At 40.6% G+C, this 22,481-nt stretch overlaps 2 protein-coding genes across 4 annotated transcripts in view; one reads left to right on the forward strand and one right to left on the reverse strand.

Annotated features, from left to right (window-relative positions):
• Positions 1-2,529, reverse strand: part of LOC115425830 (protein unc-13 homolog B-like) — a 240,365-nt gene extending 237,836 nt beyond the window's left edge. For all 3 annotated transcript variants that reach the window (XM_030143619.1, XM_030143616.1, XM_030143617.1), the window contains exon 1: positions 1,695-2,529. In XM_030143619.1, coding sequence (XP_029999479.1) covers positions 1,695-2,404 — 710 coding nt within the window. In that variant the 5' untranslated portion in view covers positions 2,405-2,529. The remainder of the gene's footprint in view (positions 1-1,694) is intronic.
• A 14,132-nt stretch (positions 2,530-16,661) lies between these two features.
• The window catches only part of LOC115425602 (uncharacterized), a 51,926-nt gene continuing 46,106 nt past the window's right edge, over positions 16,662-22,481 (forward strand). The window contains exons 1-3 of the mRNA XM_030143235.1: positions 16,662-16,690; positions 16,876-17,018; positions 20,019-20,185. Coding sequence (XP_029999095.1) covers positions 16,662-16,690; positions 16,876-17,018; positions 20,019-20,185 — 339 coding nt within the window. The remainder of the gene's footprint in view (positions 16,691-16,875; positions 17,019-20,018; positions 20,186-22,481) is intronic.

Consider the following 22,481-nt stretch of genomic DNA (forward strand, 5'->3'; position numbering starts at 1 on the left):
TAATAAATCTCAATAAGCAAACAACTTACTATGTAAAAGTGAAATGGGAAAGAGAATTTGACATAGAAATTGATGATATAGACTGGCTAAACACATGGAAATTACATCATATAACTACTAGCTCTCGGACATGGAGGGAATTTGCCTGGAAAAATCTTATAAGATGTTTTATCACACCCAAGTTTAAAAATAAACAGTTCCAGAGGCATCAGCAATGTTGGAGAGAATGCGGGGAGATGGATGTTGACCATTCTCATGTTTTTTGGAAATGTTCAAAACTTTCGGAACATTGGGAAATGATCTACAATGTCCTATGTCAAGTATTAGGGTACACAATTCCAAAGAAACCTGAAATTCTTTATTTATGCAACTTTGGTGATGGCACTATACGTGAATACGATAAATATTTGGTAAAGGTGATGTTGATAGCTGCAAAAAAATGTATAACAAGGAATTGGGGGAAGATGAACGTACCATCAAAGGATCAATGGATAACTATGATTGAGGACATATTTCTAATGGAAAATTAACACACAGATTGAGACTACAAGAACCACAAATGAACAAAAAGTGGAAAAAATGGACATTATATATGCAAAATAACTGATAAGACTGTGCTACCCAGACTTATTTATGTTGTTTTCATTTTGTTGTTCTTTTAAAACTAATAAAATATAAGTTACAAAAAAAAAAAAGTTCTGATCTCGTACCTCTATTTTTGAGAGTGTGTGTTAATATGGTTGAGATAAAAATGGTTGATGAAAATCATTATAAGAGGCATGAAGAGGTTACATATGTGGGGGCTGCATGATGACTGAATGAGGAAAGTCTGCGCTCCAACATCCATGATTTACTTTGCTTGGGTCTCGGCCAAATTATTTCTCACTTGCTTTTCTTTCCGATTCTGTCCGGGCTCCACAGTGTGCGCTGCCACACCATCGTAAATCTATCCGAGCTTGATTCATATTAAGAAATTGGCTGGGACTGAGAGGATAATTTAGAAAAAGGCAGGGGACAGAAAAAGGAGGGGCTACACCATACACACCTCACAAGCAAAAAACTCATAAATACAGACCATTGTTTTTTTTTTTTTTTTATTATTATTATTCATTGCACTTCCATCACTGTCAGGGAAACTGCAAGTACAAAATAGCTTCAGTGCATCGACACATAAAGCCGAGCAGATGCACATGTGATAAGTATTTTCATATGTGTAATTATGATACTTTGTTTTTGATTGTGAGGTGTATACACATTATTCAGATAAGAATGTACAGGGCGTCCCATAAGTCTCCATACATAGGAGACATAATACATATGGTTCTAACATGTATTTCTTTATATTTCTTCTTTATAGTTCTTCAGCAGTGGAGGACACGCATTGAAATGTGTTCCCGACAAAATGGCAGTCATATAGAGCATATTATATAAATAAAAATGGTTTATGTCAAGAAACGTTTATTTTTCCTATGTATGGAGACTTATGGGACACCCTGTACAAATATTAGGCTTTAACCTGTAGGATTTAAAACAATGGATGGGAAAGGAAATAAAACTAAATCCAGAGACACTTATTTCAAATGTACAAAACCACAAAACACAAGTCTTCACAGGAGAACATGGGAATGAAAGGCGCTAAAGAACTAATCGACAATACTATGATAAATTAGCATTTATCATAGGGATGTACTAGCCTTTTCGAAGAGTCCATTGTCAATAGGTCCTTTGTTTTTTCTGTGCCCACATCTTCATGCAAGGTCTCAGGGGTGTCAGTTTCACTCTTATTTACATCACAAGGGATAATCTTTAACTGGGGTTTATCCATTTCCTCTGACAGGGACACTGAGTGAGAAGGGAGGCCAGATTGCGGTGTTTGCGCTAGGGTGTCGCAGCTTCCTGTTTTTGACGTTTCTGTTGGTCCTTCTGTATCACTTGCATCTGCACTTTCAGTTTGTCCAGAGCCTGGTGATAGTTTCTCATTCTCTGGTTCACAAAATTCATCAGCAGGTTTTGGACTTTGAGGCTGTGGTTGTGCCGTGACAACCGGCTCGCAGGACTCGGCTTTGGAAAGGTCAGAGTTCCCAAAGACAGAGCCAAGTTTCAAACCAAATACAGATGCAGTAGATGAAGTTTCTTCCTTTACTGCTGTTTTATCATCTTGGAAAATACCAGCAGAGAAGTTTTTGAAGCCAGAAAAGAGACCACTATCTGTCTGTTGTGGCTGTGGTGTCTTTGCATTAGTGGTTTGAGATGAGAAAAGGGACCCAAGAGATGACGTCCCTTCAGCAGCTGCAGATATGAAACCAAACTTAGGGGCAGCCAGACCTGGTATATCAAATACACCTTTGTTTTCAGGAGCTTGAAGATTCTTCAGGTTTCTCAGACAATGTGGAATTTTGCTCATCTATAGACAGAGTTTGGTTGTTCTTGTCTGGTTCCTCAGGGAAATCATTGTTTTTAAGTGATTCAGTCAAAGAACTTCCTTCTGCTTCTTTTTTGTCCACCTGCTCTGGTTTTTCCACTATTCCTTTTTCACAGACCTCATTGCTGTCAGCTGTTTCAACCCCTTCATCTGCAAGCAACATTGGCTTGTCTGTTTTTATTTCTGTCTCTTTACTGCTCTCAGAGACTGTGTCCTTTGCAGAAACATCCCTTTGTTCAACTTCGATGCCAGAGTGTTGAGGCTCTTCTGATTTTGTGTCTGAACCCTTAAATATACCAAAGAGGTCACTGGTGAGTGATTCTGTACCCAAAGTGCTTTGAAGGCCAAAAAATGAGCTTTTCTGTTGTTGCTGTTGTTGTTGTTGTGGTTGACGAGGAGCAGGGGATGTTCCAAAAAGTGAACCAGGTGAACTTGAGAAAAATCCACCAATAGTTGATGGTTTATTTGAGGCAGCTGGAGTTGAAAACATTGACATGAACCCAGAGAGTGGAGCTGACTCAGGGGGCTTCTGTGGTCCTGGTTGTCTCGGCCCAGGAAATCTAGGTCCTCCCATTCTTGGCCCTCCCATTCTTGGCCCTCCCATTCTTGGCCCTCCCATCCTTGGCCCTCCCATTCTTTGGCCTGTTGAAGCAGGTGGTCTGATCATACCTGGTCTAGGCTGTTGTGGTGGTGGAGCACAGGGAGGCTCCACTGGTGGAACTTTAATGGGCTCTACAGGTTCAGATGTCATAATTTCTGGCTTTTCAGTATCATCAGCTTTTTGTTTATCTACTGATGAGAGCGCAGCAACAGAACTATTGCTTTCTGGTAATATCTCATCTGAACATCCTTCAAGCTCTTTGTTTGACTTAACTGACTCCTTTTCAGTCTCTTCAGATAATGTCCTCAAAGATTCTTCAGTAGCTTTTTCAGTTTCTGAAACAGTAGTTTCTGTTGCAGCTATAGTAAGTTTCTTTGAATCCGTTATCACTGTGTCATCTACACTTGCAAAGGATTCATTTGTGCATTTTTTCACATCTGCAACTACTGTTTGTTCATCACCAACATCCTCCTTCAATGGTCCCTCACTTGATAGGGTCACTTCTGCAACTGGCAGTTTATCACTAACAACTTTCAAAGGTTCTTCAGGTGATGTGTGCACATCTGTAAGTGCTGTTTGCTCATCAACTTTTAAACATGTCTCAGTTGATTGACATGAATCTGCTCTTGAACTTGGTTCTTTTGAAACAACTTCGTCTGTTGATTTTTCAGGTATTGATTGATCTTCATGAATAGATTTCAGACCCTCAGTTTGTTTCTCCTCATCATGAATTGCTGTGTCTTTTGAAAGAGATACATCCTCTGTTACCAAATGTGAGCTTGGGCTATTGTCTATACAATCTACAGTGTTGTCTGACATCTGTTTACTTTCAGTTTCTGTTACAATGCCAGTGCTTATGATTTCACCTGTGCTGTTAATGTTAGTGGTACCCATTTCCGATTCAGCTAGTATTTTCTCAGCACCAACCAGATCTTTTGTTCCTTCACACTGAATGTGACCATCAAGTGGTTCCTTGGGTACAGCACTTTGGTCCAGTCCTGTCTCTTTGTCTGGTAAATTACTGGTCAAATGTGTGTTGGATATGGGAGCTTCATCCATAATTTTAGAATTTTCATTTTGTTGCAATGCATCTATTTTGTCTCCTTCTATTTGAGACTCAGGAAGGGAAAATGTCTTTTCACTTGGAAGTTTTGTGATATCTACTCCTGAATCTAACCCAACACCTTTGCTTGCTTGGTCACCTTGGTGTTCTTCACTGAGTGATGATACAGAAGCTGCCTGAGAAGGAATGTTTTCTGTTGTTTCACATAGGCGATCATTTGCTTTTTCTGAAAATCCAATTGATTCTAGGGGTTTAATTTGTTCAGGAGTAGTTTCCTCATCCACAGAAACAACTTTATCAGTATCTGCTTTGGTTTCCTCCAAGAAAGTCATTCCCAATAATCCAAACCCAGTTTTGCCTTTTTTAGTATCAGAGTTGCTGCCAAGTGAGAAAACAGAAGAGACTTTGAAACCACTATCTGATTCTGGTGGCGGTGTTGGATGTGCTGTTGCTGCTTGCTGGTTTTGTCCACTAAACATGGAAAAAAGTCCCTTTGCTGGAGCCTCTGAAGTGGTAGGTCCTGGTGAGGACATTCTAGGTCCAGTCTGAGGCTGGGGCTGGGCACTGGATACTCCAAACTTAGAAAACAAACCTCCACCAGTTGTTTCTTTAGGAGTAGTGGAACCTGGCAAGATACCACCAAACATTGAAGATCCTGTGGTAGGTCCTCTTGGTGTGGTGCTTGCACCAGGTGGGGCTTTAGGACTTGGTGGTTGCTGAGGGGTGGATCCACTAAACATGGAGAACAAGCCTTTGCTTGGAGGTTCTTTAGGTGGAGGACCTCTAGGGTGCCCACTTCCAACAGTTGGACAACTTGGGCTGGATGGTGCCTGAGCACTGGTTCCACCAAACATAGAGAATAACCCCTTTCCCTGGTTCTCTTGTGGGGCTGATGTGGATGTTGTTGGTGGGCCTTTGGAACCAGGAGAAGATGTGGCATTTGACCCACCAAACATTGAGAGCAACCCTGTACCAGGAGTGTCTTTATTAGTTGAACCTGGAAGAATGCCACCAAGTATTGATAATCCAGTTTGAGAGGATGTCTGCTGTGGGGTTGCAGTTGGGCTGCTAAACATTGAAAATAAACCTTTTGTTGGTTGTTCATTAGACTGCTCATCTCCACCCTGATCAACCTTGACATGTGGACTGTCCTCCTTGGATGTCACAGTTTCTTCAGATGAAGGTTGGACAAAGTTAGTCTCAGGGGTAGGTAAGATAACATCCTTTTCAGCTTTGTCATGACATTCAACTTCAGTGGGTGATTTCACATCTGAGGGCTGATCTGAGACTTTTTCCCCCACTGACAACACAGGAAGACACTCTGATTCTTCAGGCAATACTGCAACTGATGATATAGCTGTGGCCTTGTGGTCCATCTCTTGAAGACTTTGAGTAGCTTCTGGTGAACTACACACTGAAGTTGTGCCCTGGCTTCCACTGATAGAGCTAACTACTTCAGATGTTGGACATGGCTCCTTGGGAGATGGTTCAGGTGATGGTTTCACAACCTCAACAGATTCTGCTTTTACTTCAGCTTGTGAGAGAATACTTTCCATGGTTGAGCTTGTATTGGTTGGAATGATCTGGGAACCATGTTCATTTGTACTAACAACCCCAGATGCATCAGAGGGTGAAAAACCTTTACTATCTGTAAGTGTGACTACAGTGTTAGTAGCATCATCTGAAGCTCTTGGTTCTTGCTGTTCAGTTTTGCTACACTGACTGAGTTCATTATCACTGGTCTCTTCTTCTGGTGAACTTGCTGCTGAAACAAAAATATGAGGTAGTCTTATATAAGGTTTTGGTTCAGATGGATCCATAGCCATATCAGTAGAAGGTACTTCTGAAGAGCTGATGCCAATGTAGATTGATTTGGGTGGGCTGACTCTTTCCTGTGTTACTGAAGCTGAGTTTGAAACCTCACCAAATCCAGTGTTGGGATGTATAGCTTCTGTGGATGGAGGTTCTTTAGTTTCCTCTACATTTTTCTGCTGTGATATATTACATCCAGATACAGTCTCACTGTCTGTGACAGGAAGCTCTTGGCTAATTGTTTTAGATGTATCTTCTGTCAGTATTTCTGGAAGTACCATTGAGCCACCTTTACTGAGACTATGTTTGGTTGGAGAAATAAAGTTTTCTGCCGATGTCTCTGTTCCTTGTGGTACCTGACAGTCTTGAGAAGTAGTTGTGGAAATCAAACTAGACTGTGCTAACCCTTTGGACGGAGAGACCACTGACGGTGACTGTGTGCTCTCTCCGCTCATTAATGATGTCTCAGGTACCAGCTCTTTGTGAGTCTCTGTCACTTGGCATGTCCTGCTTGACATACCAGAATCTGGTAATTTAGAGTCCATTTGGACAGTTCCATGTGCTGGTGGACAAGGTAGAGAGCCTGGCAATACAGAAATTCTTTCTTCCATAGGACCAAGAACAGTAGATGTACTAATTGTAGATCTCATGTCAGGAGAAATTGCAACACCAGTCTGTGTTGGGGTAAGTTTTGGCCTATAGTCCACAGGTGCAGTTGCAAATCGAGTGTGGTGGGGCATTGCTGATGGTGGTTTTGTAATGACAGGCTGTTGTTGGCTCAAACCACTAAACAATGAAACCAAACCTTTGACAGACCCACCTTGCGTCGTTGTTAGATCTGTTTTTTGCATTGCAGAACCTTGGTTCAGACAACCACTTGTATCATTTCTATGCATTGGTTCCTGTTGAGATGTGACAAGTTGTGATGTGACCCCAGTAATCTTTGATATGTGTTGAACAGACACCACAGAGGTTGCTGGTATAGTTGGGGTGTGATGTTGCTGTACAGTGACAGGACCTTGGATTGGATCACACTGTAAGATCTTTGATGTTTGAAGAGTTTCTTTTGAGTAGTAATCCCTGATGGCACTTCTCTGCACAGGGTTTTCCAGAGATGGTAGAGGAGGATCAGTTGCATGTTGGTGAAGTGATTGCTGAATACTAGAAGCAGACCTATTATTTGCCAGTGTTTCACTTCCTGATGGAATTTCTTCAACGCCTCCAAAGCCACCCACAGTTGGTTGTTTGATAAGGATTTTGGGTCGAGGGGTCATGTCATGCTGGACACTGGTGTTCTGTCTTTCCAATTTTGGAAGCTGTGGTTTAGAGCCAGCGGATGAATTCCAACCAATTTCCTCACCAGGTTGCTTGAGCTGCTGTTGTGGGATTGAAAACTGTTCTTGCACTAAATTTTGAGGAATGTGATAAGACTTACTTGATTCAACATGTTCATATCTGTCTTGCTGATATGCTCTGTTTTGTGAAAAAGTAGGAGCACTTCCCTGCATAGATGGGGCTGCATAATTTGGAGAAGGCTGTGCCTTTGTTTGCAAAGGTATCAAAGAAGAAACAGATTTATTTGCTGTGGTAAGATTCCATCCTGATTGTCCTCTGTATGGTAGAGGCTGGCTAGTATCACACTTATCAGTGGCAGATTCCTTATGGTTTAATGATTCCTGTGTCTGAGTGATTGCTGTACCTTCTTTGAACTCATTATTTATAGAGTGCTGTTGAAAGTAAATATTACTTTGAGATGAAGATGAACGAGGAGAAGAAAGATCCCTCACATCTTGATGACTCAAAAGGGTGGTTTTAATTTGAGGATCAACTGTTAAGTCAACAACACCAAATGATATTTTCTTTTCGGATTGCCTTATAGTTTGTTTTATTTCAACCATTTCTTTTTTCATCTTGTCACTCGTGAAATCCAAGGGTTTTCCATTTTGTGATTCAATGTAATTGCTTTTATTCTGGACTGTATTTGTGCTATCTTTTGCAGAGAAGTCCACTGGTTTATTTTGTTGATGTGTACTTTTGTGTGCGTTTCTTGAACCAGAAAAGACTTCAGTGCTATGGAAGGTGGATATTTGTCTATACAGTGTTTCCGTTGTGTTGAATCCATTCAAGACTTGTCTACCTTGGTGAGAAGCAGACTGATCCACTATCAGTGGTACTCCGACAGATTCACTCCGTCTTACAGTTGTCTTATCTCTGACCAGTTTCATAACTCCAGAGGACAGGACTTCAGGAGTTGTTTCAAACTGTGTCTTATGTGTTGGAGACATGTCTAGGAAACTTTTGATGGAATTTGCTGGTGCTGATGTTCTGTAACAAACTTCTAAAGATCCACTACGCAAAGCTCCCTTTTCTTGTGATGGCACTATTGTCTTTTGCCGTTTAGGCTGCTCTTGCAAGGGCTGTGTTTCCACAATTAATGGAACACCAACAGAGTCACAGTGAGAATATAATGAACTTGGAGATCTTGTCCTTACCATTGACACTGGATTTGTATTATCTGGTATTATGTCTGGTACATGTGCTTTAGTTGACATATCTAATGTGTCTTTGACAGAGTTTGCTGGAGTAGTACATGGCAGATATGGTTGAACAATGGTCTTTGACACATTGATTTCATGTGGGCTAGAACATGACACTGCCTTAGAACAAGGAGGTAGCTGACCTTGAATAGCAAAGTTTTTATCAAGAGTTTGCTGTCTGACCATGGCTTGGGGTTGCTTCTTATTTGTGGTTTCAACTACCAAGGGGATACCAACAGAATCTTCTATCCCAATTGCTCTTGTACTCTGCTTATTGACAAGCGATATTACATCACTCTGCTTATACTCAGATTCTAGTGGTGGGGCTCCCAGTGTTTCTTTGGACAGTCTAGGTGACATATCCAGTGCCACAACTGGGACAGAGTTTGTTGAACTGGTGGTCTGACATGCCTGAGTAGTTGGTGACAAATGTAAAGGTGAGTGATTTAACTGGGAGAAGACACCACGTGTGCCCTGTTGACACTCTTTTTCGTATGTGACTGAATCTGAATGACACTGGACTTCATTCTTCTCAAAACTCTGGTGTGCCGGACAAATGCTAATGTTACCAGGAGGTTGTTGAGAAGTGATATCTACAACTAATGGTACACCAACTGAATTTTTCCTTGCAAGTTCTCTTGCACTTGGCTTTCCCCTCATTAGTGGGATAGCCTCACTGGCAGTGTCCTCTCTTCTCACTTCGGGAACCACCTCTTTTAATTTGGACTGAGAATTAGAAGACATATCCACAGTCCCTTTAATTGTACAGGCTGGTGCTGTTGCTTGCTGGGGTGGTGTCCAATTCTCAAGGGATTCAGTAGACTGATATACAAGAGTATGCTGTCTTGGCAACATTGCACTCCTCCTACTAGATAGAATCTCAGTGTGTTTTACCCCAGTGGTTGTAGGAGAACAAAAACTGTGTTCCTTAACAAGCCCAGAATGAATATTTTCTGTTGCTTGCGTCTGAGGTTCTGATGGCTCTCTCCTATATGACAAGTCAACAGATTCATGACGACTTAAACTTTTGTCAGTCACCTCAGGTGTTTTTTTATTTGTTAAAGACATGGGCTCACAGACTGGATCTTTTGATGATCCCTTGATCACAGTTTGCAAAGTATGTGAAACTGTTGTCTTGGAAGACATATCTAATGTAGCTTTAATTGAGTTTGCTGGCACAGTGGCAACTTTATACTGCTGATCTTTTCTTTCCCTAGAAAGATGGGATGTATGTGAAACAGGGCTCCCCTGAGGTGAGGTAGGTAACATTTCCAGGGACTGAGTCTTATGTGTTTGCTTCTGATTGCTATCAAGATCAGGTCCCTTATGGTAAACATGGATATTTGGAGAACTTCTTGTTACTGATGACATGTTTGCATCAGAGCACTTTGATACTTTGTCAGTCACTGCAAAAGATGGCTTTAATGGATTATCTACTGCACTTTTTCCAGAGGCTGCAGCGTCCATTCGTTTTGTCTCATTTGTTACAGACGTACTGCTGAGGTTGGGTGATCTTTGGACATGCTTTGTAGAAGATGTATGATCAACAACTATCTTAGGGCAGGGTAATCTCCCTGATTTGCTGGGTTGATTTTCTGGTCCATAGTTGGCCTGAGAAACTGTTTTCTGTGATTTACCTGCAGTTGAACACTCTGAATTTGTGCACTCAACTTCATCTTCCTCAGTCTGTTTAGTAAGGTCTACTGCAACTGTGCATTTATCAGTCAGGTCACCACCAGCCTCAGTGTCACTCTGTTTTTTCTCTTTCAATCTTTTCAGCTTGTATTTTGTAAAGTCAAAAACCTCATCTTTTTGTGTAGATTCTGTGTGTTCCGATTTTGAACCTTCTTGGCTGACATTTTTGTCTTTCTTACAAGAAGCAGAAAAATCAAGAACTTTAGTGCCTAGACATGTGTCAATAGGTTTGGTACTGATTTGTTTTCTGTTTTGAATATAGGATGCATTGCATGTCTTTGAAGTGTCATTTAGTATATGTAACTTTGGTTTAGATGCTGGAGACTTTGGAGATGGTGTTTGGTCCTCCACAGTACTCTTGCCTTTGTTGTTGTGTATCCCTGCGAGTACACTTTCATTTGCTCGAGATAATGCTGTTGTTTGATTAGCCTGAGGTGGCTGGTTTTGAAGCTGAGGTCTCTGTGGCAAAACTGAAGGCACAGAAATAGGAGCTGTACTGGATAAACTCCTACTAGAAGGAACCTGTGTTGATGGAGCTGGAGATGCTTTACTAACAGATGGTGGTGTAGGTAGTTTCCTTCCTGATATAACAGGTTCTGGTATTCTTGAAGAAGAAGGAGGTCCTGGAAGATTTCTGGAATTTCTTGAAGCATCTGAGTCCTTACTAATTGTTGATGTATTAGCCATTGATGACGACACTGATTCAGTTTTCTTTGCATTACTGCTTGAAGACATTCCAGAGACTCCTCCAATAGATGAACATTTGGAGTTAGATTTCTGTTTAAGTTGGTCTGTGGGTATATCATCTACATGTCCAATCTTAATTTCAGGAATAGGGTAGTGTTTGTTAGGAGTCATTTGGACTGAATAGCGCCTTGGAGGTGGTGCAGGTGAAGTAGTGTGCATGTCTGTTACTGTTTGCTTTTTCCAGTACGGACCTCCATGTCCTTTTTGTTTCTTCAAAGTAAGATCTGCGGCCTCCACTGGCTCCTCACAGCAGCTGTGTTTGTTGTTGATACTTTGGACTGCTTGAACGTTGACCTTTTTCAACTTGTATACAGTGAAATCAACTGCCTGATCTGCCTGAGAAGATAAGGATTCCTGAAACATTTGAGAGAAGCTTTCCAAATTCATGTTCATTATTTTTTCACCTTTTCTCAGGGCAGAAGTTAGGTCTACGGGGGCATCTAAAGGACCTAAATTGCTCTGTTGCTGACCTGAAATCCAAAAGTCTTTGTTTTCAGTACAAAGGGGAATTTTAAAACCACAAAGGGTTACTTTGTCCTTTTCATGATTTTTCAGAATATTTGCAATATTTTCTGTGATATTTTCCAAAGTCTGCATATCCTCTGGTGCTGCACATGCATATAAGTGTCTCCCAGTTCTATCAGTTAAAAGGGAGTAAATAAATTCCTCATCAGTATAAACATAATATCCACAATCCCCAGCCTCTGCTGGCCACCACAGCCCTTGTTCCAATAGTGAAAGCCACTGCTGGTACCACTCAGAATCCTCAAAAAGCATTTCAACCTCAGAATATCCCGTGGCTCCTGCAGATTTACTTAAATCCATAGCACCACGTGTTAAATCTATTGGACCCTTTTTGGTGGCAAGCAGTTTTAAAAATTCAGTTGCCGATTTCAAACCAAAGTCTTCATCCTTTACGTCACAACCAATACCGCTTTTTTCTAGTGCTTTGTTGAATTCATGTGTACTACACTCTGTGAGTGATTGACATCTACTAAGTCTTGTCTTGGGTTTCTCCTTGGATAGATTTAAAGCACTACATCCAACAATCCAAGTTTTTCTGTTTCTATCAAGATCATTTAGGTTGTCACAGCTACTCCAGGGTTTCTTGTCTTTACAGGTCATGTCAAATAAAACAAGATCTTCATCTGGCTCAAGAAAGCGATTTCTGCTTTCAAAAAGCTGGGCAGTAGCATCCCTCCAAGGATGTGAGGGTACATTGAAGTCACTGATGTCCATTTGTTTAGGATCCAGCCATGAGTGATTCTCCCACTGGGGTTGTCTAACCGTAGGTGGGATTTTCCCTTGGTGCAACTGGTACTGCTCCTGAGCTTGAGTGGAAAGGGCTTCAGCAAGTGCATAATCATTTAACTGTTGCCACAAAAGTGCTTCAATAAGACACTGATGTTCATAAAGTTCTGGTAGTATAACACCATGTTCTGTAAAGTTATACAAAAGATCCTTGTAACCATATTCATTGGCTGTCCCATACAAGAGACGCTGAATTTCTTCAAGATAACGCTGGGTGGGGGAAATTGTGGGGTCCTTCCAAACATGAGACTGCACAGGGTTTTCACCGGTGTCTACACCTGAAGAAAATGTAACAGTAGTTTTTTGTGCTGCTGTACTTAAAGATGTGTCCTCTTTGCTCTTTGGTAACAAACGATCAAGAAAACCTTTCTCAGTTTCCTTCCCAGGGCCAGAAGTGCTGCTGTCACTCGAGCCGGTTTTAAAAATGCTAGATAACAAACTGGGAGATGTGCTATTTGTGTCCCATTTTACTTCCTCTGTGTTCAGATGGGAGGTTGAAGTTGGTGGCTCCTTTGTCCTTGAAGATGGCTCCTCTGTGCCACTTAAAATACTTGAGAGGAATCCTTTTTGACTGGAACCTTTTAAGCTTTTGTCTGCTGCCATGTCTTGTGAGGAATGGATTTCAACTGGCTTGGTTCTCTGAATTTGTGGTCTGCCCTGTCCTGTGCGTGGCTGTTGTTGTGTTTGTTGTGCAGATTGAAGATTTACCTCATTGGCTGGTGATGAGGTCTGTTCCACAGAAGCAGAAATTTTGTTTAGCAAGCCAGAGAACAATCCCCCTGATTCTGACTGGGCAGCATTTTGCCCTTGTTTAGATAGTTGGCCTGCATTAGCAGGTTGAGGCAATTGTTGATCCTGTGGTTCATTTTCATTAGATGCAAGCTTCAGAATGCCAGAAAGCAGGCCTCCACTTTGATTGGGCTGTTGGCTTGCTGTGTTTTGAGGACTTGGCTTCTTGTTTGGCTGTTGCTGTTGCTGTTGTTGTTGTTGTTGTTGTTGTTGTTGTTGTTGTTGTTGTGGTGGTGCCTGGCCAAACAGTCCAGAAAAGAATCCCCCTTGCTGACTAGAATTAGGTGGTTGCTGACTTGCAGACTGACCAGATCCAACGATGTTTGGTTTGCCACTTTGTTGAGATACAGTCTGTGGGGGAGGCTGTTGTGCTGTATTGTCAGGTGATGTTAATTTATTGAAAATCCCAGATAATAATCCACCTTGTTGTGAATCTGGCACAGAAGTGGAAGACTTGGGGGGTATTTGGTTTTGCCTGCGTAGTGGCTGTCTGATGCCTTGTTGTGGTTGCAGTTGGGGGGATTTACTACTTTGAGATTGCTGTTGGGGTGGATCTGCTGAAAACAGCCCTGATAGAAAGCCTCCTTGTTGATTAGGTGGTTGCTGAGTCATCTTACTTTCTGCAGACTGTGATGTTCCTGTGTCTGCAATTTTGTTTAATAATCCACTAAGCATCCCTCCGGCACCACTAGTAGGTTGCTGTGGAGGGATTTGGTTTTGCCTTTGATGGTTTTGTCTATTGCTTGATTGTGGATGATTTTGACTTTGTGGTGGGATAGGCTGTTGTTTTTGCTGTGAGGACATTGCAGGATGTGCAGGACCAGAGTCCTGGGTCCCAATTCCAAAAAGACCAGAAAGGAAGCCTCCTTGCTGAGGAGGTGCTTGTTGTGTTGGTTTTTGATTAGTTTCTCGGGGAACAGGCTCTGACTGTTGCTGTTGAGATGTATTAACATTGGATTCCACAATCTTATTAAAAAGTCCAGACAACACGTTACCTGACTGCTGATTTTGTTGTGGTGGTTGTGTAGCCAAAGGTTCTTTTGGTGACTGAGATGCAGGTTCTGTAAGTTTCAACAACCCCCCTAAGAACCCACTAGGTTGAGACATTGTTTCTGTTGATTTTGAAGAATTTTTTGGTGTTGCTTCACCATGCTGTTGCTGTTGGTTTGGTGAATGATCTAAGGCTCCAGTATGCCCAAGTTGCTGCTGAGGTTGAGTTTTATCAATGGTAGATGCTTCTGATGATCCTGATTTACTCAGTTCTTTAGTAACACTCTTTCCTTGACCAACATTTTGTTCAGTCTCTTCCATTTTCCCTGCAGAGTCTGCAGCAACTACAGAGGACTCAGGGCTGGGTTCGGTTGTTTGAACTCCAGTCACTGCATCAGTGGCTTTTTTCAATAGCCCTGAAAAGAGGCCAGGTGGCTGAGCTGAAGCAGGGACTTCATCAGATTCTTTTTTTCCTTCTGATAATGTTGATGGTGTCTGATTTGAAGGAATTGCAACACTGTCAGAGGCAAATTTTAAAAATCCAGACAGCAGTCCACCTGACTGCTGTGGGACAGAATGCTGCTGTGTCTGGGGAGAAGCCTGGGAAGATGGCGAAAATATGCCTGAAAAAAGTCCACCAGTTTGAGTCTGACTACCTGGCTCAGCTGTTTTTCCCAATGTTACATCCTCTGTGGTTTCGTGTTTCAACAATCCAGTAAGACTGCCTTGAGCCTGTGAACTTTGTGGTTCTGACTGAGATTTAACTTGTTCCGTAACAGTGGGAGATCCTTGATCTTTAAATTCAGTCTTTACTGCTTGCTCGACATCTGTCATGCTCTGGGAATCTATCTGAGTCAGCGTTTCCTGATTTTCATCTATGTGAGGTTCGGTTTGACCACTAGGTTTGGTTAATGTCACAGTGGGAGTCATTTGTGGTTTTGCTTGTTCCTTAGGAGGTTCACTTGGGGTCACCTTAAACAAGTTTGAAAACCAACCAGTTTCCGTATTTCCTTTTGGTACACTTTCAAGAAGTGAAGCTCGACTTGGAGATGGTGTTCTCGCTGGGCTGGTGGAGGGACTTTTTGTTTGTGGAGAAGCATCTTCACCAGATGCAAATTTAAGGATCCCTGAGAGTAGTCCACCTTCTGGTTTTGCCTGGGATGTTGCTGAAACATTTTCAGAGGAGAAGAAAGGGATTTTGAGCTTGCCACCTAAAAGAGGTTCCTCAGCAGGCTTAGTGTCAGGCTGTGCTGAATTTTCGGGAGGTGCTGTCGATATGAGGGTAGAAAGAGATTTCTTGAAAGGACTGAAGAACCCTGATTCCTCTGAACTGTTTTCAGGTTTTGGCTCAGATACTGCAGAAGTTTTTCTTTGTTGAATATCAGGCAGCTCACCAGATGACTCTGTTTCTGGAAGAAGTTCCACACTTCCACCTTCTAGTGAAAGTTCAATAGATCCGCTTCCAGTATCTGGTAAGAGATCAACAGATCCACTTCTTGAATCTGGCCTTGTCTCACCTGATAACTGTCTTTCTGCTTGTAAACCATCTCTACTGGGACTTGGGCCTCTCTTTACAGATCCCTCCCGGGATTCACTGCTTGCAGCAGATGTGCTTCTTTGCTCTGATGGTTGAGGTGATGGTTCTCTAGATGATGATGATGGACTAGAAAAAAGCCTCATAGGACTAAGCCGTCCTAACATGGATTCAACTACAGATGTGGTCTGGTTACCAGTAGGTGTACTGTCTTGTCCTTGTGTGCCAGGCTGTGCTGGCATCGAAGCTTGCCGACTGGATTCGGATGAGTCAAAGGGCAAAAGAGACTGAAGGGAGAACTTCTTTTCAGTTGAAGGCTCTTGGGAGGCAGGAGGAACCACAGCTACTGGGGGGGACGTACCACCACTCTTGGGAATGAAGGAAAGCAGTTTGGAAATTCCAGACTCGGCTTGTTGTGATGCTTGGGAGGTAGGTGGGTCTGTTGCAGTGCTTGAGTTTTCTGTTGCTTCAGGAGTAGACTTGGGGATGAAGGAAAACAGTTTTGAAATGCCAGAGTTTGCCTGTGGCTGTTGTTGGGATGTGGTGGTTTCTGTTACCTCAGCATTAGTCTTTGATCCTGTAATTGAACTGAATAATGAGCTCACAGCATTCTTTACTCCAGACTTGCCCTGCTCGACACCAGTGTCCTCCTTGATGTCTGGTATTGTTTCTTTTGTGTCTTTGCTTTTACTGTCCTCAGGCTGAATAACTGCCTCTGTTGGCAGTGTTGGGAGTTTTCTTCTAATTGGTTTAGGCATTGATTCATAGTTATTGATCTCCTCCTCTTTTACAGCCAGATATTCTGACACTGAGTGTACCAAACTCTGAAGTTCATCCATTGGATTTACATATTCATCAACTGGCTCCTCTGTGGGTGACAGCGTAGGATCTTGTTCCTGACCGGGTCTGCTTTTGTCCATATAATAGCCTTGTTCTCCATAAGGGGACATAAATCTGCCGGGATAGTAATAGTTTTCATATTCATAACTAACATCGCCCTCTGTAAATGCCAGGTCGTCTAGTTCCTCCTCAGAGCCAAAGGAATACTGCATCTCATCTGAACCCACAGACCGTACTCATTCCGAGCCCTGATCCTTGCAGCCTCTTCCTTTGCTGCCTCCTCCTCTCGAAAGGCTGCATAACTCTCTAGCGTGTCTTCTATGGCGGTTTTTGCCCACAGTCTGGTCTTGTACAGTAAACTCTCTGTGTCTGTCTGCTGCCGTAGCTGCTTGACAGATGGAATTATATCAATTTCTGGAGGTGATGATTCATCTTCAAAACTTCCAGCCTCTTTATAAACTAAACGTACATCTCCGCTGCTGAAGCCACATCGCCGTCTGCATGGTCTGTCAGTCAACTTGTCTGTATCCTCAGGAGACAGCGCATCACATTCGACGGTCTGATAGAACCTGCTGCCTTTAGACTCAGAGGGGCCATCGCTGATGCGGTAGATGATGCTTTTATCTCATCCTCCACATTTTCTGCTCAGTATCCAGATAATCATCCAAGACACCTGAGTCAGGCACTTTATATTTGCTCTCCCAATCGTCCACACCCATACCTGAGTCTACTGGATTATTCTGACCCCACCACTTTTAACAGATCCCCTGGTTCTGAGTCAAAGTAAAATAAAATAAAAAAAAAAACAAGAAAAAGGTGCCATGATGGAAGCAGTGGAAAATGTTGCAAAAAAAAAGAGGAAAAAAGACAGAGATCAAGCATTAGACAAGGTCATGCAAAACAAGAGAGCAAATAAATAGATGCAATTGTAAAATAAGCCAAGCACACACAGCAAGTTAAATCTGCGGGAGACTTTCATGATCAATTTTTCATTAAATCTGTCAAACCTCAGTCTTAGCCTAAGTATCACAAATCTGTAAGTCTTTCTGTGATTACTCACCTGAATCTCTTGCATCACAGTGAACACTTTCGAAGTGTCATCCACCAGAAACAAACCATGTGTTTACAAACACAGCCAATAGGTAACTTCCCTCCTTCCCTCTCTGCATATTCCTCCAGCCGTTTCCACATTTCAGCCGTTTCTGCATCGTGTTTGTTGCTTTTTAGCTTACCGGCTGACAGGCCGTAAGCTATTGTCGTCATGTGGCGTCCGTCGTTGTCGTCGTCGTCTGTCGTCCGTTACAAAAATTTCAATCGTCTTCTTCTCCAAAACTACAATTCCCATTGACTTCAAACTTGGTATACATCTTCTTTATGATGATGACAACAAAAGTTAGTGAAATTATTTGGATCTGGATCTGATTCTGGATTTGGTGCGACTTTGAAAAATTTCCCCATTATAAGAGATAGGAAGTGGATGGATGCAATAACTCAGTAAATATAAATGATATCCAGTGTAAATTTCTACAGTCCAGCCCTGATGGGGAGATGACCAAAACATAATGGTCACATGCTGATCAGGATCTTCTTCTGGATCCGGGAGCTTACGGAAAATTTAACATGGGCTCTTATGGGGAAAAAATTTCAATCATCTTTTTCTCCCAAACTCCAGTTCTGATTGACTTCAGACTTGGTATACAGCTTCTGTATGATAATGTCAACACAAGGTATTGAAATTATTTCGATCCAGATCTGAGTCTGGATTTGGTGTGACTTTGAAAAAATTTTCCTATTGTAAGAGATAGGAAGTGGATTGATCCAATAAATCAGTATCAATGATATCAAGTTGGAATTTGAATTTTTTACAGATCTGATTGGAATATGACCAAAACATGGGCTATTTCTGTAATAGAATAAACACCACAGAACCGGGGTGATAATAAATGGCATCTGGATACATTTCCCAAAGCTTTTAATTTGGCCGGTAAGCTACAGGACCATTGGTCCTATTTTTTCATGCCGCTGCCAGGCAGCTGTGTGAACCTCCGTCTCCACAATGCACGCCACGACAAAATTCCGAAGATGCCTGATTTACCTCTCGCGACGGTTTCTAAACACATGGTTTGTTTCTGGTGGATGGCACTTCGAAAGTGTTCACTGTGATGCAGAGATTCCGGTGAGTAATCACAGAAAAGACTTACAGATTTGTGATACTTAGGCTAAGACGAGGTTTGATGAAAAATGGGTCTCGAAAGTCTACCGCACCTTTAATGTTTGTGTCAGATGTTTTGGCCTGATGCATAATTTATACTGTGTTCTACAGACCTCAGGTAATATCTATCTGTAAAATAATGATATAAGTCTTGGTAACCAATTATGTACTTCTGATAAAACATTCAAATATCCAGTCAGTGCAAAAGTCTTAGCAGAGTTTAGTTTGCATACATAGATTTTGGCCTCATTTGGGGTTTTTACAAAAGTAAAGACTCTAAGATTCTAAACTCTAAAGTAAAGGGTCAGAGTCAGAAGTTAAACCAGTACATTACAGACTTAGGAAGACATCATTTTATTTCCGTATTTCTCAGTATCAGCAAAAGTATATATTAAAAACCCAGACTAAACCCAGACACTTTAGTGCGGGAAGATGCTAAAAAATAAATAAATTAATAAGAGAAAAGCCACATTGACATTCTGACATAACACATCAGCTTGGCAAGGTTAATGCAACATCCCACAATGTATCGACTACTCTGTGAAATACTGGAATCCACCAGTACTCGGGCCATTTAAACAAATGGAAATGTGTTTAATAAGATTTTGTCTGAAAAGTTATACCACATTCAAGCTGATCATAATCTAAGGACAGGGGTGTCACACTCATTTAGTTCAGTTCCACATTCAGCTAAATTTGATCTGAAGTGGGCCGAACCAGAAAACTAATAACATAATAACATATAAATAATGTCAACTCCAAACTTTTCTCTATGTTTTAGAGCGAAAAATTAAACTATGAAATGTTTAATCTACAAACTATCCTTTCAAACAATGTGAATAACATCAACAAATTGAAAACAAATTTAAAAAATAAGTGTAATTTTAACAATATTCTGCTTCAGTTTATCATTTCCACATGTAAATTATAACTTACAGATCACAGTGGATCTACAAATATACAAAACATTTAATATCAGGCAGAATTTTGTTAAAATTGTACTTCTCTTAAAACATTTCAAATTGTTCATATTTGTTCTGGTTATTTACATTTTTGGTGAAATTATACTTTGTTTTAGTGTAGATATGTGAAAATATTTACATTTACAAAAAGAGAAATTTGGAGTTGTGAGTATTTATAGGTTATTATGATAGTATTTTACTGGTCCGACCCACTTGAGATTGGTCTGAATGTGGAACCTGAACTAAAATGTCTGTTAATATTTTAGTGTAATTTTTGCATTTGACAAATTCATCCCGAGGGCCGGACTGGACCCTTTGGCGGGCCAGATTTGGCCCCCAGGCCGCATGTTTGACACCTGTGATCTAAGATGATTCTAACTAATATAAGATTAACGTACATAAATATTGTCATGCAGTGTGTGTATAAATGTGTGTTTCTGGGTGTGTGTGCATTTACCTGGCCCCCCTCATTTCTCTATAGTCTAGGTCATAGCTTTGTATAGAATCAGACTGTCTAGACAGGGTCTGGTGGACCCCCGTCGTCCTATGGGATACTGATGAACTGAGGAGTTGGTCTGGGGGGTGTTGTGGAAGCGGGGGGGTCTGTTTCCAGTTTCACTGCGGTAGTCGCTGTCACGATCATCCACCGCACTGTCGTGGTCATCGTACGCTGAATGAAAAAATGAAAAAACAACAGACTTTTATTTAAAAAAAAGATCAAAACATTTACAACCTAATCCACAGATGAGCAGGTTTTAGTTCCATTCATGTTGTTTTTTGTCTCAGTTTTGTCTTGTATTGATTTCACAAATTAGAACAAACCTGTGAAGTTTATTTTTCAAGAACTCAAATAGTTTATTAGTAATTATAAAAAAAAAAAATTATCTGTAAAACATTAGTCCAAACTCAAACTGCAAATGTCAAACAGCAGAAAGATGTCTGTAAAACCCGAGTTTTAGACACATTTACAGTGTTCATGGTGTTTAAAACTGTCCCCTTTCAGTCCAACACTCGAAAAAATACATGTCACCCATAGACCAGGGGTGTCAAACTCAGTTTTAGTTCAGGGGCCACATTCAGCTATATTTGATTTGAAGTGGGCCAAACCAGTAAAATAATAACAATAATATATAAATAAGGTCAACTCCAAACTTTTCTCTATGTTTTAGAGTGAAAAAAGTAAATTTACATTATGAAAAGGTTTACATCTACAAACTATCCGTTCAAAAGATGTGAATAACATGAACAAACTGAGAAAATAAGTGTAATTTTAACAATATTCTGCCTCAGTTTATCACTTACACATGTACTTTATAATTTACAGACCACAGTGGACCTACAAACACACAAAACATTTAGTAACAGGTAGAATCTTGTTAAATTTGTCTCACTTCTCTAAGACATTTCAGGTTGTATCTTCTTTTCAGGTTATTTACATTTTTTTGCGAACTTATAGTTTGTTTTTAGTATAAATACATGAAAATATCTTACATTTATAAACAGAAAAATCTGGAGTTTCATTATTTATGGTGTTATTATGATAGTATTTTACTGGTCCTGCCCCACTTGAGATTGGTTGAATGTGGAACCTGAACTATAAAAGGATTGTTAATATCTTAGTGTAATTTTTGCATTTTCATAAATTCATCCCAGGGGCCGGAATGGACCACTTTGGCGGGCCGGATTGGCCCCCGGGCCGCCATGTTTGACACTGTATTCTACAAACATCTGATTCATCAGTAAAACCCATAGATTTGGGTAAATATCAATGTTCTAGGACAGTGTTTTGTGTTCAGTATTGATATATTTACTTTTTAAGTCATTTTTCCTTCAGGTTTCTCAGTTTTTTGTTTTTTTGTATAATACCCAAAGTTTAATCTGAGCTTTTATGAACATCTACATGTCAGTCCATTAAATACAGAAAATACCCTCCAACTAAATGCAGCCCTGATTTACTTTTGATGGTCAAGGTGAGACTTTTAACTTTTTATGTTTTTTTTCTGATTTCTTCATTTGTTTTTATTTTATTTTTTTGATAGATTTAAAGGAGTGATTTTTTTTTTTTTTTTTTTTAATGGAATTATGCATTTTAACACATTTCCCTGTGGTCTACATAAACTGTAAATGCTATGCTTGGGTCTGAATTCTTCATTAATTCAACCCCCGGGCCGCATGTTTGACACCTGTGCCATAGATGGACATCTGCAGCACTTTAACACACAACACTATCCTCAAAATAAGCCTTACGTCCAGCCTTGTTTCCATCTATAAAACTGGTAATTATTCCCTTTTAAACACACATATACAAGCAAAATATATATGGAGCTGCTGATATGTTCCTACTGTTAGTGTATGGAAGTAATGTTCATGTGTAAACAGGGATGTCACTGTCACTAACACAATAGCGCCCTCTACAGTATGTGACAAGAAAATGATGGTTTTTGCAGTGGATGGAGTTAGACCAGTGGTTTCCAACCTTTTTTTTTTGGCTCATGACAAATTTCTGGCCCACCCCAGACATTCAAAACAGAGACTACTTTTTTTTTTTTTTTCTTTTTGCAAAAAATTTATTTATTTTTGATTATGTAATAGTTTGCTATACTACACTACCAGTCAAAAGTTTGGACTCACCTGTTTTTTCTTTATTTTTATAAACTATTTAAATTGTACATTCATTTTAGTAGTTTTATAAGCACACAATACAGTTTTCAGTAGTTATCATTTTTTTCTTTTATTATAGTTTTGATTTATTTCAGTTAACAAAAATGTTTTTACAATTCTAGTTTTCATCATTTCGTTAGTGTTCGTTAACGATAACAACCTTGCATCCAACCTCTGGTCTTAAATGTCCATTATGTTTTAGTGTCAAGTTTTCTCAGAGTAGAAAACAGCTCCTCATTTTTTTCATTTCATAATCATGGCATCCAGCATTAAACTGTATGTATGTACACTACCAGTCAAAAGTT

This window comes from Sphaeramia orbicularis, chromosome 9 (assembly GCF_902148855.1).
Source record: "Sphaeramia orbicularis chromosome 9, fSphaOr1.1, whole genome shotgun sequence".
NCBI classification, from domain to species: Eukaryota; Metazoa; Chordata; class Actinopteri; order Kurtiformes; family Apogonidae; genus Sphaeramia; species Sphaeramia orbicularis.